Source organism: Narcine bancroftii, chromosome 10 (genome assembly GCF_036971445.1).
Source record: "Narcine bancroftii isolate sNarBan1 chromosome 10, sNarBan1.hap1, whole genome shotgun sequence".
NCBI lineage: Eukaryota > Metazoa > Chordata > Chondrichthyes > Torpediniformes > Narcinidae > Narcine > Narcine bancroftii.
The window spans coordinates 6,479,074-6,498,841 of NC_091478.1; the positions used below are offsets into that span (position 1 = coordinate 6,479,074).

The following is a 19,768-nucleotide window of genomic DNA, read 5'->3' on the forward strand; positions in this document are numbered from 1 at the left end:
ATGAATATAGCATCTGAGGTCTCCTTCCCTGTGGTGGGCAAAGTTGTCAGGAATTTGTGATCAAAGCTCATCACCAAATACTAGAACTCCAGGCAAAACGATCTTTGAGCTGGGTATAACTTTTGATAATGTTTTTTAATGATTACTTCATCCAATTAATATCCATAATCATTTGTGTTAGTGCCCCCAAGAAGGTGCTTAGGTGCAGTTTAAGTCCAAGTATTTTCTCTTTTCATTTAGTAAGGTATCAGGAAGAACCCACTGTTTCTGCAGCATCAGGGCACTGAAAGAACAGGGAGAGGAAGTTGATGACAGTAACCAAACTGCACCATTGCATCGGACTCTCACCACACCATGAGAGACAAGTAAAATAGATTGGACTAACATGCGCCATACTGAGATGGCACAAAGTGTAGACTCTGGTGAAGCTTGATAGAGCAGGCAAGGTTCAATTCATCCATCTTGCCTCAGGATTCAGAAAAGAACAATTAAGCGCTTTCACATTTATAAGATGATCAGAGCATTATCAAACCAACTTGACCAATTTAGTTGACGCAGAGCACAGAAAATATCTTTACTGTGTCTCAATTGTGTGTAGGTCATGCACATTCTCCCAAGATTTGATGTCAATCCTGCCCCAATAAGGGCAACATGGAAGGTGAGAAAATGAGGCTGTTGATATTTACTTAATAAAAGACATTAATTCTCTTATTTATGAATTCTTGCTCTCAGATCTTCAGGCTCTGCCACATACACTAGGTCTGTACTCTACCATCCCTAACCAAATCCAATGCAATAGGAGAGCAAAGTTTCACTCCCAAATGAACTCAATGCCTTCTAGAGCCAATTGATTACCAGAACAAGCCATTGGGCAATGATCCTCTACTGTCAGTAGACAAGGATGATCTCCAAGCTCCCAAGGAAAGCAAGCTGTCCGGATGGATTAGCCAGTCAAGTACTGAAAAACTGTTGACCAACTTGCCAATGCAATCATGGATATCTTCAAAATCTTTCTCCAGCAGGGCATGGTATCCACCTGGTTCAAAGAAACCTCAATCTCAGCCTCAGTGTGGCATCTTGCTTAAATCTGACTAGTGGCATTCATATCCACAGTGATGAAGTGTATAAAAGTTTGCTTGCACTCTTTTGTAGATGATTCAGTTCTTGAGTAGTCTTTTGCACTACCAATAAGTAGAAATTCTGCATGGCCTGCAGGTAAAAGAATCTCAGGGTTGTATGTTGTCATAAATATGAAAAGTAAGTGAAGTTGAAATCTCTGCATCTGATGGACTAATGCATACAACAAAATCTTGCTTTTCACATGATCAGCAATACTTTCAGTACTTTAGCTGATGGTTCTCTTCAGATCCAGGTACGATAGAATGCTGTTGAAGATAGGGAATTGGCCTTACTATTATCTTACTGCTGGCATCAGGGTCATCGCTGGGCACCAAAGGGAGTACAACTTATTTGAAAAAGAAACAACATTGTTAGAAATATGTGGTCTTCCAAATGGCTTAAAAATCTGGGCAATCTTCACAGTAACTGCAATTATGATCAGGATTTCAAAACCCAAATAAAATCACTTTCTAGTTTCCGGACTCTATTCCAGTTTTGCCTTGAGCAATATCATAAAGACAGTTTGTCCAAATCAGAGCCCTTAACTATAATGATGTGAAAGGTTCAAAGCCTTGTTTCACTGAGATTGGCTCTGTTGTAGACATTACTTGCATGCTGCCCCACATCAGTCATATGCCCGAAACGTAACATTATTCAGACCTCTGAAATGGAAGAGATTACCACATGGATGGATAAAAGGAATCCAGGATATGCTCAAAGCCTTGAAATACAACTCTGCACTGATTCCTGGGAATGTTCAACCCACAATTGCCGAAAATAGAGAAGGGGAATGCAAGATGATATTAAGAACCTCAAGCCCGCGCATTTGATAGACATGGAAGCCCTCGGAACAGCAAAATGTACGCCACAGTTCTCAAACCATCTACCCCATCAAGTACCTCCTAAGATATCTGCGAAAGAGCATTATGTATTAAGTAAACCCATGTAAAGACAGTGAAAATAGAGGCCTTTTCTTCTAAAATTGCCAACAAATTCTTTTGAACATTGACTGAAAACAAATGCAAGACAAAATATCAGTAATTATGCATTATTTTCTGGGTAGACATGCTGTACTGAACCAATCGATGAAAATGTAAAGCATAAAATGATGTGATTTCTAATTCCAGGTATTTCTTTAAATTTTACTTTAGAACAGAATTTACAATGTGAATTGCTCAGCAGTTTAACTATTTAAATTGGAGTTCTTTCTAATGAAATGTATGAAATTTAAAGATAAGACACTGAATACTTAATACAAAATTTATTGCTAAAATAAAGTTTTGCAAAAATTTGAAGCAGAGTATAAAATGCAATGTCTTTATACGATTCAAATAGCACTGGTCAACATTTATTCCCCCAAAAGGTTTGCTTCCTGAAAATAAATTGGGATTATGATAGACAATTTCAAGCTGAACAAAGATAATTACAGATTTGCCATATCACGTAGGAAGTTGGAGAAACATCAACTTTTATTGAATTTAGCATGCTTAATCACATAATGATGCTGACACAGGGACTAGTTCAACTAACCTCAAAATATTTTCCTGCTAATTTTCGTTTGCACTCAGCATCTGATGCCTTTTTTTTGTCAGTGTTCAACAATAGTCGGCCATCATTGATGAATTCCATTTGCCCTGATACCATTCTTCCATGGTCTCGATGTCCTGGAGAAACCTTTCACCGTGTTCGTCACTGACTGCACCAAAATCACCAGGGAAGTCGTCCAAGTGTGAATGCAGAAAGTGAATTTTCAATGACATGTTGCAATTGGATGCTTGTAGCATGTTGTCAATCAGCCGGTTGTAACTTAGTGCTCTGTCATTCCCAAGTAAATTTCTCAACATCTTTAAAAGCCTTTCATGCTATTTTCTCCAGCCTCACTAGCAGATCTCTGAACTGCCCATTATTGATGATGTGTCTGATTTGTGGACAAACAAAAATGTCTTCCTTAAACTTCACATCAGTTATTCTTGGAAAGATGTCTCAAATAGCAAAATTCATCACCATCACACAATTTTTTCCATCAACTGAGTTTTAAATAAAGAGGCAGAAATATCTTTGTTGGGTCAGCAAGTGGTTTATATGCCACCTTTCTGACCTGAAACCAAATGCTTACTGAGCAGTCAGTTCTTATGAATGTAATGTGACTAGCACATTAACAAATGAAACAACACTACTTGGGATATCGGAGCTGCATTCCTAGTAGCATTGCCAGTACTTTTAGATCACCATAGATGTTCCAGTTGTACTTGTGCTATATGTTTCATTAGTTATCATAGGTTTCTTTCAAGTCTACCATACAGCTAATGGGCACTGAAGGGTGAAAATTGTTGTGCAACAGGACAGCTTTTAGGCTCAACTTTGATGAATCTATAAGATGCCATTGTTGTGGGTCATGCATATAACCCAAACCCCTTAACAACCCACCAATATCAGTGCAGAAACAGAGGTTGTCAACCTGCATAAACAAGTTTCTCAAATGTTCCTGATGGCTTGGAGTCAGAAATTTTCGTACATGATGACAGCAAAGCCCATCCAAGCAGTTCTGTTTCTGTTTTTAGCAAACCTAAGTTCCTGACCAGGTAATTAAATTCTGTGTTTTTATCAGATGAAGATAACCAGGCATAAACAATTCCACAGCTGGACCAGTGTCATTTTCCACATCTGGTTTATGCATAGCGCGAGCTTCATCTGCACCCCATGTTTCTGGTGGCTTCGGAACTGGCAAACCCTTCAGCAGCACTGGTCTCATGGCTGAAGGCAGACTGGGGTATTCAAGAGATTTCTTATTTTTAGCAGAGAAGCCTGATACATCAGACAGGCAGAAGTAACAAATGGCATTGACTTCCAAGTACCTCTGAGCCAAGCTCTTAGGTTTGACTGCAGATGTTGCACAACAAATGAGGAGCCCAATTTTACAACCTATGGAGAGCTCGTAGCCTTTCTTAATAAGTGCAGTCACACTGCATCTCTGAGCCTTAAGCGTAATCTCACTCAAGGTCATGTAAAAATGTAACAGTACATCACAGCTGTTGTGATATTGACAGGATATTTCTCTTGTATTGAATCTTACTGGACAATAAATGCTCACCATACTATTGCCTGAAGAACATGTACATCAAGAGGTGTTTAATCTACATCAATGTAATACACAGCATCTCTAGGTGAGCTACTTTTATAGCCTGTCTGCATATATCATGACTAAGCATGCCAGACCCAAGAGATCATTTGCATAGCACCAGCACGAGTGCATGCCAGGCATGCTTGGACTGACCAAAACAGCTTGCTTGGTGCGCAATGTGCCAGTAGACTGACAATGACAGGAAATCACAAAAATAGGTCATATCTGTATCTAAAACAGTACGTGATAATAAAATTTTAAGGTGATTTTTGGGATTAGTAGCCCAAAAAAGTGTTCAGGAAGCAAAATCTTCATTATCTAATAGAGTTAAACTTTTAATTATTTTTTTCATTTTAATTTTTTTTTAAACTTTAAGTGAATAAAAACTCTGTAGTTGAAACAGCACATTTCTCATCAAATGATACATTATTGCTTTATTTATTTCCTCCCTGCAAACTTTTAAATCAATTTCATATTTCTAAAAATCCCAATGCAGCATTAATATATTCTTATTTCCCCCAACCAACTAAGCATCTTACTAAACAATATATCACAGCTCATCGATATTGTGTCTATGTAAATGCATTAAAATGACAAGAAAATTAGAATGCAGATAGATGCATCTAGAGTATAACTTCAGCAATATACACGAATATAGAATAATATTTCACTTGGTATTTTCTATTTTCTTGACCTGGTTGTGGGTCCCTTTGACTTGGCAGTTGGTGGTACGATAGAAAGCCCTTTTTTTACATTTGCAGCAGCTTTAACTGTTTTGCTGCATTGTCTAGTTTCCTTTTCAATCACCTTTTCTATGAAGATAAAAGGAAAACAAATATTTTATTTAAAGCCCAAATTTTAAAATACCAGTTAACACTGTTTTGCACAAGACATGATTTATTAGTTCAAACATTTGAGGAAGAGAGATTATTACAACAGAAATAGTGGTTAAATCCAAAATACTAAGACAACTAGAGCATCAGGATTGAGTTGGCTATATTAGATTACCAAAGTTGATTTAAAAATACAACACTTGATAATTCTCAATGAATATTACATTCCCTTGAGAAATAAATAGCTTGCATTTCAACAAGGCGTTTTATATCCCTCAGTATGTCTAAAAGCACATTGGAGTCAATATACCGATTGTACTTTAAGAAATGCAACAGCCAAGTTGTACACAACAAGCAGTGATAAACTGCAAATCAGAACTTCACTCTGATAACAAAGACATGGTTTTAAAATATTACTTAAATCTGTGACAAACATTAATGTGGAAAAGCATAGCAAATCTTGACTGGAAAGGCTAAAAAAAAATCAACAAATAATGATTTGCAAGAACATCTAATTGTTAAAAAGTAGCATAAGTGCAAATGCTTTAGTAAAAATTGTAAAAGTATAATAGTTGAAAACAGAACTATCACACCCTATTGCAAGGTAACGAGCATTGATGGAATTGTTTGACCAAATGAGAATGAAGATATCTTCTCACTCTTTTCCAGTGTCCCTTTCAGTTTTGTTACCAAAAACTTGCAATACATCTTGAAAGTTTTTATGATATGTTGACATTTTAGTTTATTGGTTTAAATTTATTTTGCAAGTTTCTACCCAATTAACCTACAATCTCCATTCACGTTGAAGGGAAGGAGGTAATGCATGAAGAGACAAGAAGAACTCAAACTCCTTCGTGCCAGATTCTAACCCAGGTCGCAGGCACTGTTACCATGTTGTTCTAACCACTACGCTAATCATGTCGCTTGAATACTTTCAAGCTTGCAAAATTAATTTGGTGCGATTGGTTCTATTTTCAACTTGTTATTGAACATTCAAAATGCAGGAATATGTCCTCACCTTTTTTTGCTTTTTTAGCAGGTACCTCAGGTGCGGTTTCCACAACTGTGTGCTTGCCTCTCAAGTTTCTTTTTGAGGGATGCACAGATACTTGTGTAAGCAATCCACTGGCCAGTGGTTGTAATTCCTGTTCCATTTCTGTGGCTTCACCTGATTTTTTAGCTCTTGTAACTCTTTTAGATACTTGTGAAGATACCATCGATATAACAGTCTCTTGTTCTCTACCATTTTTTTCTGCTTTACCTTGCTGATGTGGAAGATTCTCATCATTATCTATTTGCTCTTGATGAATTCTTCCCCTTTTATTTATTACCCGACCTTTCCCTCCTTGAGCTTCTGGAAGTATAGCAGTTTCCTTGATAGAATTGTGTCCTTTCCTGGCTCTCTTTTCAACTTTGCCTGAACTCTCCAGCTGTTTACTTTCAGTTATACCCAGAGTTAATTCTTGATTGATTACAGCCAACATGCTTCTTTTAGTCATTCTGGATGTATCAACAGATTCACCCACCTCCTTGTTGATTTGTAGCCCTTCCTTGACAATTGCTGGAACATCTTCCTTCACCACTTTTCTTTTGCCACGTTTATCAATAGCTACCTCAGATAGATTTCTGTTTTCTAATTCTGTTTTTGGATTTTCAATCAGAGGAACTTCTTTTGAACCTTCCACTGTGACCTCTTCTGATTTTCCTTTCCTCACATTTTTCTTAGGCTGAGCATTTTCTTCATACACAGGAGACAAAATGACATCCATTTTCTTGGTGTCATTTATCACAATCTTACTAACTTTGCCTTTACTTGAGGATCTAGTTTGTCTGATGGCTTCAATCTTGTCTGAATTATTAACCCCTTCACTGGAATTAGCAGAAACATTTAAATGGGGTTTCCATTCCCTCTCAGAAACATTTTCAACATTTGACGGGCAAGCAGACATTCCTTTAGATGAAGCTTTTACTCCTTGGCAACCTTTACCATTGATTTTTTGATTGGGTAGTTTGTTTTCATTTCTGATATCAACTATGGCCAATGACAGCTGCTGGTGAGTTTGTTCCTTGTTTTCAGTCATTGATGTCTTTGCTTTCTTGCCTTTCTCCATGATCCTTGATGAAGGCATAGTTTCAATCAACATAGCAGTTTTTACTTTGTGTGAATCCATTTTTACTGGAACACACAGTCCATCATCAGTAGTTACCTCCAGCTTTTGTTCCATTGTGTTTCTTCTCAACATTCTTGTACAAGATGATTCTTTTACAGTTTTTCCATTTTGAATTATTTTCTGTCCAACCGTTCTCTGTAATCTTTTCACTGGTGGCAATGGTGATGGGTTTAGGGAAGATTTTGTAGGCTCCTTAGATTCATTTTTCTCTTTTATCAACTGTTGATCACAAGAACTACCAGTTTTTTGTTTTGTGGTCCCCTCTGGCTGGTCATCTGATGCATGGAATTTGTTTACACCATTTGTTATCTTCCTGTTTGGATGTTTCCCAGAGGTTTCCACCAATTCGACTGAAGTTTGTTCACTTGCATCTTTTTTTCGACATGACCGCTTAGATACTTCTCTTCTATTAGAACCCCGTTGTGTTACCTGCTCTGCATTATCAGGTACTTTGGAAAATGTCAGATTAGAAACCCCGTATACAGTTTCCTTTGTTAGAGTTTCATCCAATTTTTCCTCATTTCGCAATCTCTTTACTGGAGAAGATTCTGGTTTAAAATCTTCTGAAATTAATTCTCCTGTTATTCTTTTTCTTCTGGATCTACATTTTGAGTTAGCTGTGTCTGTCTTTTCAGATGCTTTGACACTTTCAGATTTCTCCCTCTCCGATCCCTCTCGGCCAGAATTTAATATTGTGTTGCTACCTTCTTCCTGATCTCTTGAAATACTTTGTAAACTATTGGAATCCTTCACAACTTCAACTGGAGTTGGGCACACTGTTTTTTTTCTGGAATTTGTTTTTTTAGGTGTGCGTTCCTTCATCTCTACTTTTTCAACAGTAATATTCTTTCTTCGCCGTGGTCTTCCTGTTGCAACGGATGCTTTTACATCAACATCTGCAAGATCTTTAATTTCGTTACATTTTGTGGATATTTTTGGCAATGCAGGTTCATTTTGGTTTCGTGATAACTTTTCCAAAGAAGAGTTAACTAGCTCTTCAATTTGTGCACACTGTGGTCCCTTCTTCCTTTGCGAAGACTTTGCAATAGAAGCTGTTTCTTCCTCTATTTCAGTGATTTTGGACTTATTAGATTTTGTTTTGCTTTGTTGCCTCTTTCTTAAAGGTAAGGGGATCAACTCTTCATTTGCAGATGTTGAAATTTGTCCCTCGCGTTGCGTGCAAATTTTTGCTGAAGTAGGCGGACTTGCGACTTTAACATCTTGAATTTCTTTACCCTTTAATGTTTTGGTTTCTGGTGAAGCAATTATTTTTGCTTCATAAATCTTCCCATCTTGCGACTCAGCCCGTGTCATTTCTTTGACTTTAGCACCATGATCTTTGACATTTTTCCTCCCTCTCAACGATTCAGTCATAGTAGAAACTATATTATTCTCTTCCTTAATTTTATTTGATGATTCATTCCTACTGATTACGGTACACTTTGTTGTAGAATCAGGCCCCTCAACTTCAACACTGAGAATATTTGGGATTTCATCATTTCCTTTCAGTGATCTAATTTCCTGTGAATTAAACACAATTACTTTCCCAGTCTGGATACAGTCAGATTGTTTCTTGTCTGGTGTGGATTTGTTTGGCATAAATATTTTCACTTCATCTAATATTTTCTCTTCCTTTAATAATTCCTTTGTTGAGCTCATTTTGCTTACATCTTTAATACCTTCATCTGTACATCCATTCATGCCTTGTATATTTTTTATTGATTCTTCCGTGTCTTCTATTTTCTTTTCTTTTAATGATTTCCTTGCTGGTGAAACCTGGCTGCTTGATAAAGACCATCCATTTTTGTATTCTAAAAATATAAAAACATTGCACTCATTTTTTTTAAACTCAGAAAAAAAGCATTTTACAGCAAATTAAATACCTTTATTTTTAGAAAAAGTAGGGTCTTATTTGCAATCGGTACAAAGATTGGACAGGGGAGGACTCCACAAAGAAGCAGAGAAGGGATTGGACGGAGTCAACATGGATTTACAAAAGGTAAATAGTGCTTGACAAATCTATTGGAATTCTTTGAGATGGTGACAGGTAAAATAGATGGGGGAGAGCCAGTGGATGTGGTGTACCTGGACTTCCAAAAGGCCTTCGATAAGGTCCCGCATAAACGACTGGCTTCCAAAATCAAGGCTCATGGGATTGGGGGCAAAGTATTGATGTGGATTGAGAACTGGCTGGCAGGTAGAAGACAGAGAGTTGGGATAAATGGCTCGTTTTCTGAGTGGCAGGCGGTGACCAGTGGGGTACCACAGGGCTCTGTACTGGGACTCCAGCTGTTCACAATTTACATTAATGATTGGATGTAATATCTCCAAATTTGCAGATGACACTAAGCTAGGAGGGGTTGCTTGCACGGAAGAGGGGGTCAGGAAGCTCCAGTGTGATTTGGATAAATTGAGCGACTGGGCAGATACATGGCAAATGCACTACAATGTGGATAAATGTGAGGTTATCCACTTTGGTAATACAAACCGGAGGGCAGATTACTATTTGAATGGCAATAGATTAACAGATGAGGAAGTGCAGAGAGACCTAGGGGTACTTGTACATCAGTCTCTGAAGGCGAGCATGCAGGTACAGCAGGCGGTTAAAAAGGCAAATAGTATGTTGGCCTTCATATCAAGAGGGTTTGAGTATAGGAACAAGGATACCTTACTGCAGCTGTACAGGGCCTTGGTGAGACCACACCTGGAGTAATGTGTGCAGTTTTGGTCACCTTATCTAAGGAAGGATGTTCTTGCAATGGAGGGAGTGCAGAGGTGATTCACCAGGCTGATACCTGGAATGGCAGGAATGACTTATGAGGAAAGATTGCGCAAATTGGGATTGTACTCCCTGGAGTTTAGAAGATTGAGAGGGGATCTCATAGAGACCTATAAAATTCTGGCAGGACTGGACAGAATGGATGCAGATGGGATGTTTCCAAGGATGGGAAAATCCAGAACCCGAGGCCATGGTTTGAGGATAATAGGCAAACCATTTAGGACCGAGATGAGGAGGAATTTCTTTACCCAGAGGATGGTGAATCTGTGGAATTCATTGCCAGAGGGCAGTAGAGGCAGGTTCATTAAATATATTTAAGAGGGAATTAGATCTATTTCTTCAGTATAAGGGTATTAAAGGTTACGGAGAGAAGGCGGGGACGGGGTACTGAACTTTTAAGATTAGCCATGATCTCGTTGAATGGTGGAGCAGGCTTGAAGGGTCGAATGACCTACTCCTGCTCCTATCTTCTATGTTTCTAAATAGCAACAATGATCAACAAATGCTGTTGTAAAATGCTAGGTGGAAATAAATATTAGCCAAGAACAGAAGAAATCTTCACACCTTTCAACTAGTGCAAAAAAAAGTCAAGGACAACTGAGGGGAATCAAGGATTCATTGAGAGAAATGGTACCTTTCTCAAGGTTACTTTGGAATACCAAACTGAATTTTGTACTCACTTCCCTTGAGTGTTGGTGACAACCCAGACTCCCTACAATCGAGCACAGATCTTAATTTTTCAAATGCATTTTTTAAAATCATATTCTTGTTCCAAATTCTCTATTGTACTGGATTCAAATTTTACTGACATTAGGTTATTTCAAAATATCCTCCCATTACTGATATTTTAAATACTGATACATTTCTTCAATTCCACAAAAAAATGTTTAGTGCATATCCAAACTTCTCTGCCATTAAGATTAATGCTCAACTTTTGAACATATTACGAACTGCAAGTAGATCACACTGCACTAGAACACTAATTTTGTGTTCTAATTGTGTAATCTATACTCTACAGTTCTATTCTGTGCACGCAAGGACATGATTGAACTACGCCGATTTCAATAAGCAAGTTAGACATATTGAGAGAAAGCTTAACAGAAAATTAAAAACCTTTTTACACCAACATCAAGCACAAATTCAGTACAGTTTTGATCAAGTTAATGTGTAAAGATTAAATCAGATGATCATGAAAGCTAGTGGTTGGCTACAACCACTGTCAGTCTGAATGCAAAATATCCAAATAGCAAGTCCAGTATGGCAAGAAATTGTCCAAAGTGCCTTCTGCCAATTGGAGATAACACATTAATGATTGGTAGAGATACTCCCATGGAAAAACATAGGAAATAGCTGATGTAGGTAGTACCGTGAGCCCACAATTTCCATTATAAAGTCTCCTTGAAATACAGTAACAACAGCCTTCCAACATCAAAAATTGTAAACTATTCCAGAGGGTAATGATTGGACACAATATCATTTGAATTGCCATACAAACGCAATTTTTCATTGCTGGTCCTCAGTGTGAAAGAAAAAAGGTTAAAGGTACATCCCAACCAGCAGAACTAAATTCCACTTTTATGTTGTGTACAAAAATGGTCTGTGGATAATTTGGAACTTTAATTTGAGCTTTGTTACAACTCTTTTTTTTTAAAGTTATGACTAAACAGATCTTATCACACCAAAGGACTGCGTCTTTACAACTTGAAAAAATCCTGCCAAAGCAAGCTTGTGGTTGGTGTTTGGTAAAATCTATAAATTATAAATGTGGCACTGGAGACTGCACTCCTTCGTCTCATCTGAACTCTTCCAATTCTGCGATCTCGATCCTGATCCCCACAGAATGTACTACATGCAAAGGTCTTTTGACTCAAGCTTTGTAATACTTTGCAGTGGGTATGCCTTAAAAAACATCCACATTAATCCCCTGCTGATTCAACACATCTTTTCAAAAGTTGTAAAAATAATAAATAAAACTCAGATCCAAGTTCTAGTGGGTTATAAAGAAATTAATTTGGTGCAGAATCAAACGTGCTGAGCTACCTTTCTTGTTTACAGAAGATGTCTAAACCAAAATAGCTCAGAACATTTAAGGGTAGTAAATGTGTGAAATTAAGTCTACTGGTCTCCTCTGAAGGAGAAATTTGGTGCAGAATTATCTCCAACAGTATCAAATTCTATCAACAAATGACCATCATAATGTTATCAGAATATTATTTGCTAATATTTTCAGAAAATATCAAAGTATCTTAAAATAATTACATTATTCTACAGTAAAGAAGAGCGTAAAATTAGTTTATTTGCAGATGATGTATTGATATATTTGACCAAAGATCTTTAAGACAACATCTTAGGTTGGAAGAATATGGGCAAGTTTCAGGATATAAAATAAAATGGGATAGGAGTGAAGTTATGCCCTTTACAAAAGAGAAATACCCAATTTAAATGGCCGAAGAATGGGATAGGCATACAAGTCGACCCCCACCCCCCCCCCCCAACTTTTCAGCCTCATTTTAAGGGTTTTACGCTATATCCGGCCTATAAGTTGATACCAATTTTCTGGCTTGGGTGTATCGCGCGGTTTGATCTGCTGGGTGATTATGGAGGGCCCATCAGCACAATGTAGCATGCGACGAAACTATAAAGCGAGTTTCATTGAAAATGATAGAAGTGGCCAAGAAAACACACAATTGCACAGCTGCAAGAAATTTTTATATACATGAGAAGTTGGAACGAAATGGGAGGAAGAAAGAAGAGACTAAGAAAAATACCAAAAAAGCAATGTTCTTTGAGAAAAGGAATCACTTGTTGGCCAGAGTTGGAAAAACGTTGCAGAATAGGTAGGTGAACATAGTCACCGAAATAAAATAAGAACTTTTGCACTGCAGTGGGCCAAGTTTCACTCCGATGTCAGTGATAATTTTGAGGGGAAAGATAGACTGATTCATGAACAGAAAAAAAATATGGTATTATGGCAAAAAACAAAAATTGCCAACTACCAAAAGATCTTGATCATAAAGTTGTAAGTTTTCACCAGTTTATTATATGGAACCAGCAGAAACACCAGTTTGCACTAGCAAATGTCAGAAATATGGATGAAATCCCCATGAATTTCAACATGATAGGTAATAGAACAGTGGAATAGAATGCAAAGCAGAAACACAGGCCATGAAAAGACCAGGTTACCATGGTGTTGTTGTGCATGTTGAGACCCATGGTAATCTTCAAATGCAAAATTAAACCAAAATTGAAATTCCCTGCTGGTATTTTTGTACATTTTCATGAAAAAGGATGGATGGATGAAAATGGTATAAAACTATGGATAGACAATGTGTGGAACAGGCAGTTAGGTGGTTTACGTAAAGAATGGAGTTTGCTTGTCTGGGATAGGTTTCAAAGCCACTTAACACTAAAAGTAGATTAGCAATAAATAATACTCAAATAGCAGTTATGCTAGGTGGTTTAATGTCTATATCCCAACCTCTATGTCTGCTTGAACAAAGACCATGCATTTCAAGAATGGAATACATGGATGAAGAGTGCAGAAGAATCACTCACAAAAGGCAGGGCAATGTGTGCTGCATCACTTGATGTGCTGTGTGACTTTATGCTCAAAGCTTGGGATAAAGTGAAAGTAGACAGTAATAAAAATCATTTAAAAAGTGCGGAATATCTATTGCAATGGTTGGTACGGAAGATGATTTATTGTGGGACAGTGAAGCAGAGCAGCCTTATTAGATACAGACTGGGACCTGCATGATAACAGTTTAAACATTAAGACTGGATGCGCTTGCTGAGATCTTTGCCTCAGTCAATAATGATTTTGAAGGATTCCAAGTATGTTTTTTTTTCCACCTCAATAAAAATATACTGGTAGCATGAAAATTTGTTGGTCTTTTTGGTGTTTTTAAAGGATAACGTATGCCAAATTGGTGTCGAGCAGTTTTTTTTGAGTTTAAGGTCTAATTTTTGTATTGGTGTGCAAGTCGGCCCCCGATTCTTAAGTGATTTTTGAGGGTTTCAAGACTCAAATCTATAAAAGTAAATGAAAAAAAGAACTTCTGAATGGAAGGTATGTAGGAAACATATGTAGAAAGTTTTCATTCTCAATTAACTTGAAGAGTTTAATAAGTTCACAAACTTGCTGGAAATGCATCAAAAACATTCCAATTGAATAACATACCAGTTATTCCTATCTGTGGAATATCAGCAAAGTCATCAGAGGGAGACATTCGAGAAGTTTCAGCTTGATGAGATTGTTGTACATACTCTTGGGAAGGTGGAGAGGATATACATTTAGCTTGAACACCCCTTGTCCTTATTCCCTGAAATAACACAGAAGTACAGAATTTGCAAGAGATTTCAGACTCTCCACTCAATGTTAATGGAATTGAAAAGTAACATTGGGTTTAATACATATCTCGATGAATTTACATGATTGTAGATCATCTTAACAGCCCAACTGTACCTTTCATATTGATTACACTTATGACCAATTACAATTTTAACCATTGTGTGTAGATAGAAATTTAGTTTATATTGAGAAGAGCCACCAACTATCTTATCATGTGATTTTAATAAATGAATCAGAGAGGAAGGCAGATTCTGCACACATTTACTGCAATGGAATTCAATCTACAATTTCATTTTCATTGCACCATATATTAGCATAATAATGGCAAGTCAGGGCACACTTTATACTTGTAAAATTGCATATAGCCAGTCCAGAACAGTAATTTCCCATTAAGACAAAGTAATAGTGGTCTTTGGCAGTCCAAACAGATCTAGGCAGCTCATGAACAATAAAGAAAAAAAAACACCAAATACTTGTTTCACCAATTCCTGGTCAATTTACTACACCAGAGAAAAATCACATGCAGATAAATAAACAGAATGCTTAAATAATGTTAAGGAATCTATTTGCTGGGATCAAACTTAAAACAAATGGAAAAAAACCCAGGGATGAAGAACGTCCCAAATACTGACTGAATATTGATCAGAGGGATGTCAAATGGCAGAATTAGCCATGGTAAGACTTGAGTGGTCGAGACTGAAAATATTGGACTGTAGGCCATTTGCCCTTTGTGGCTGAGAAAGTTGTCCGATTTGATCCCACAAGCAATTTTTCCCCATTTACCCTTAAAATTTGTCTTATTCATGTAAGAAGCATCCAATTGTCTTTTGAAATTCAACACAAAATCTGATCCAATGCTTTTAGGTTGGGCATTGTTAACACTGCACAATATATTTGTTTTTTTTTCTTCTTTAATTTAGCTAATAAAGGCCTTGGACAGTTGTAAGCTGCTTAACAACAACAAAGTCTTTATGGAAGTTGGGCTTAAAGATTCAAAAACCAAGGTCTGTTTGCTACTGGTTGTCTACCCACTTTAAGGGTAGATATCTTGATACACAAGCTCAATGTGACTAATGGGAGATTAATGCGAGTACACATCATTGCTAACATGCCAGGTCTGAAACAATGCAGATCATTTTTTTCCTCCAGTAAGTACTTTGAATATTAATGCTTCATTTTACCTGAGCTCTTAGTGTTAGAGTTGAATTACAGTCAATTCCACTTGGAGATGTTTCTTTCATAGATGCTCCATTATGCTTTTGCCCAGTCTGGATCAAATTATTTTCTGATATTTCAGTTTTCTGAGCACCTCGAGGTAACGCTGAAGATTTACTTGTACTCTTTGAACCAAGTTGCAGCTTGGAATCAGAAATTCTTTCAATTTTTACAGGAGTTGAAAACATTTTATTCAAACCACTATAGTCACAGTTTTCCACCTCTTTTTTGGAGCTGAACAAATTTTTAATTCCAATATAGTTTATCTCTAGACTCTCTGTTTTTTGTTTTGGTTCAACGAACAGTTTGGACAGACCAGCAAAATTCTCATCCGGCTGCCCTTTCACTCTGGGCGTTTTCATGATTCTTTTCACTCCGACCAGGTCTTCGACCGGTTGCCCTTTCACTCTGGGCGTTTTCATGATTCTTTTCACTCCAACCATGTCTTCGACTGGCTGCCCTTTCACTCTGGGTGTTTTCATGATTCTTTTCACTCCGACCAGGTCTTCGACCTGTTGCCCTTTCACTCTGGGCGTTTTCATGATTCTTTTCACTCCAACCATGTCTTCGACTGGCTGCCCTTTCACTCTGGGTGTTTTCATGATTCTTTTCACTCCGACCAGGTCTTCGACCGGCTGCCCTTTCACTCTGGGCGTTTTCATGATTCTTTTCACTCCGACCAGGTCTTCGACCGGCTGCCCTTTCACTCTGGGCGTTTTCATGATTCTTTTCACTTCAATCATGTCTTTGACTGGGTGCCCTTTCTTTTTGGACGTTTTCATGATTCTTTTCACTCCGACCATGTCTTCGACTGGCTGCCCTTTCACTCTGGGTGTTTTCTTGATTCTTTGCAAGTCTCCAGTGCCTTCTGCTTCACTACATTTCTCAGTTATTTCAGCTGGGGATTCACAATAGCGGTTTGAATTACTACAATACAAATCAACTCGGCACTTTAGTAGACGCAAAACTGTTTTGCGTCCTCCACTACTCCTATTCAGAATGTTTAGCGGTGCAATAGCCTTTACACCTAAAAAAATTTTAAAATGACAAAAAGCAAGAAAGTAGCAATAATTATACATAGCATATTATATGGGCATATCATTCTATTGTAATGAGAAACATGGCTTCAAAACATCCCTCTATTTGGTACCCTTTTCACAATTCTCTTGCCTCTATTCGAACACACCAAATTCTTCACCTAACATCCTTCCCCTCCTTTGTCTACATTGCCTAGCTTTCAAAACTTAGAATTATTCTCTCCAACACCATCCAATTCCTCATTAGTTCACTCTTCCGAACCTAATAACCCCCAACCAGCTCTAATTCTGGTTTCTTGTCACATTCATTTTTAAGTGTGTTCTCACCTGTCCAGGTCTTAAGCTCAGGAATTTTTATCCACCTTCTTTCGTTGCTTTAATGTACTCTTTAAATCACCTGACCATAACCAAACATTTGGTTAAGGTAAAAAGATTTTTTGCTATTCCCTTCCTAAACTTCATAAGCCCTCAACTTCTTTAAAGCATTCCTTAGTCAATTTTTCTGCTCAAATATGCCTGACAGGCTCTCCATTGAATTTTATTTAACAGGTTTGTAGAGGATGTAGGACTTGTATTTGAATCCTTTAGCATTACTCTACAAGCTGATGCTTATCAATACATTAAGCTTAAAACACAAGTTTTGCAATAGACAAGCCCATTGGTAAAATATAGTATTAGAACAAATGACTAAAGTAGGTACATTTATGTTGAAGTCCTTTTATTATTGACTCCTTTTAAATTCCCCTCCCCACCCTAGACTCAAATATATCACAAGACTGATCAATCCAGAAACTAAACAGTGGATTTCATTGCAATTGAAGTTATGATCCATGATCTGATCCTCCAATCATTTACATGACATTTTCATTTTATTGTTTACAAGTTGTGTCTATTTAACATTAAACAATCATGTAAAGCTCCCGCCCATACCTATTTCTACCTGAATACTCAAGATACACATACTCGGCTACACCCCTATCTCGCTCTCCGTTTTATTCGTCTTGGAGTGAGCTCCCCCGCATCAATTCACTACCAGATTGTCCCATAACAGATATATCCAAATTTAATAGTGAGATAATTAACAGTTTAGTGACTGAAGGTGAAGATGGCAGGAAAGGGGGGGGGAGGGAGGGAAGCAATGAAGCAACTAGAAAAATCAGTTGTACGAAATAGAAGTATGCAAGTGAATGCAAGAGGCCAATAGCAAAGACTGATACAGAAACAGAACTATTCTCATGGTAGCAAATGGAATTAAACAAACCAGTTTCCTCAGGAGTTTTGCTAGCAGAGTTTTCAAGCGTTTTCTGAGAAATTGGAATGGCCAAAGCACCTTCAGCATCATCGATAGTCAAAGATTGTATTACTGGATTTTCTCTCTCATTTATATTCATGGGAGTACTGAACATTTCAGCCATACCTATTGAATGTCAATGTGAAAGTTACATAAATACAATATTACTATATTTGATGCCATACAACACCCACTGTTTTTCCCCAAAAAATACATTTCTGGGCCTTGTATACAAAGTTGAGTTACCTGGCAGGCTAATGTTCACCCAGACACGGTAGACTGCCAGTACCTGTACCTCAGCTATACTATTGAATACCAACTAAAAAGTGGTAAACTATGCTAAGGTGCGAGTTTTTGGGACACCACCTGCAGCAAAAATGATCAAATAAAGCCAGAACAGTTGCAGACTGCTAAAAAAGGTAAACATAATCTTTGTTGTCCAGCCCCACATTGGCCAGAACTTGGAGTTAAAAAACTGGGTGATAAAGGAGAATTCAGGGAAACAGGTTTCTACCAAAATAATTAACGAGGCCAAGAGAGGAGGAGAAAATTGAATCAGGTTTTTTTTCAGGAACAGAAGGTTGGTGTTACCAGTTCATTAAAAGGCATGGTTTATCAATGCGTACAAAAGCATCCATTGTGCAGATTATGCTGGTGGATTATGAAGACAACAGGAAGAGTGAAATGTCCCACCATTCCACAGCTGGGTGAAGAAATCTTGGGAAAATTTAAGAACTGAAATGAATTATCTCTACTGATAAGACTTTTATAAAGTGTTTTCTGATATAGCCAAGATGTTTTAGTTTTCTCTTATGAATTACAACGGTAATATTAGTAAAAGTTTTGTCCAAGTATATTTTCTACTATACTGTAGCTACATATTTAAATACACAAAAAAATCTTAATATTCCCTGCTGAAATTGGGGGGGGGGGGAAGAGAGAAAGGGGGAAGTCTTGTATGCCATCAAATACAAAAGCATTTACAATTTAAAGTGGTAATAGTGTACACTGACCGCTATTATCTTTTAGTTAAGGATTGCATGATCAAAAGCATTAACTAGTCATTATTACACAGTTTATAGGACCACACCAAATACAAATCACATGCCTCATTGCCTACCATAAGTGGCATTTGGAGATATAGTCGTGTAGTACTTTATTGTTTTGGAAAGGAACTCTAACAATCTGCAACTGGCTTAATCATTGGACAACAAATCTTTTGTTATCCAGACTTTGCGCTACTGAGGTTGGCCATGTATAACTGCAAACATACGCAAGCCAGGATGGGTTCATAAACATAACAATTTGACAAATTGAGAGTCAATGGATTTAGTTGCCACGCTCATTTAAACTCACTGGAAAATGTGTTATAGGCCTGTGTAATATACAAAAAACCCAAAATACAACTGTGTTGGAGTTCTACAAATAACATCCAATAGTCCAGAAAGACTGCTTCTTTGGCAACACAAGAACTGAGTGTATCAGTTAATCAGTGTTACAGTAACTTGACTTCCTCTTCCAAAATGAATGGTTACCAACAAATGGGAAATGTTAATTTTAAAAAATAACTAGTTAAGTTTCAGTGTTCCTACAACCCCATCACAAGTTGAAAAATTGTAAGTTGAAACAAAATACCACACGCAACATTTATTATAATAAAATTTTGAATACTCCCCCCCACACACACACACAGAGTGAAAAAACTATTAACGTACACAGCTGAAAGCATACTGGGCATAAAGAATGTTCGAAGCACTGAAAAATTTAACCTTTGCTGTATCTGCAGATCTCTCTTTCTCAAGCAGGGATAAAGAAACACTAAGACAATCACCCCAATGGCGAGCTACATCA

The 19,768-nt window shown here is 37.4% G+C and overlaps 1 protein-coding gene across 7 annotated transcripts in view; it reads right to left on the minus strand.

Annotated features, from left to right (window-relative positions):
- Positions 1 to 19,768, minus strand: part of mki67 (marker of proliferation Ki-67) — a 117,325-nt gene that overhangs the window by 72,373 nt on the left and 25,184 nt on the right. For 5 of the 7 annotated variants that reach the window (XR_011345286.1, XR_011345287.1, XR_011345289.1 and 2 more), the window contains 5 exons: positions 17,888 to 18,043; positions 15,556 to 16,616; positions 14,204 to 14,345; positions 6,092 to 9,055; positions 4,935 to 5,052 (listed from right to left, as the gene is read on the minus strand). Coding sequence is in view for 3 of the 7 variants with exons in the window: in XM_069899655.1 (XP_069755756.1) it covers positions 4,935 to 5,052; positions 6,092 to 9,055; positions 14,204 to 14,345; positions 15,556 to 16,616; positions 17,888 to 18,043 (4,441 nt within the window). In the remaining 4 variants the exon portion in view is untranslated. Of the gene's footprint in view, positions 1 to 2,365; positions 5,053 to 6,091; positions 9,056 to 14,203; positions 14,346 to 15,555; positions 16,617 to 17,887; positions 18,044 to 19,768 lie in introns of those variants that run through there. The other 2 variants (XR_011345288.1, XM_069899656.1) reach the window with 2 other exon arrangements.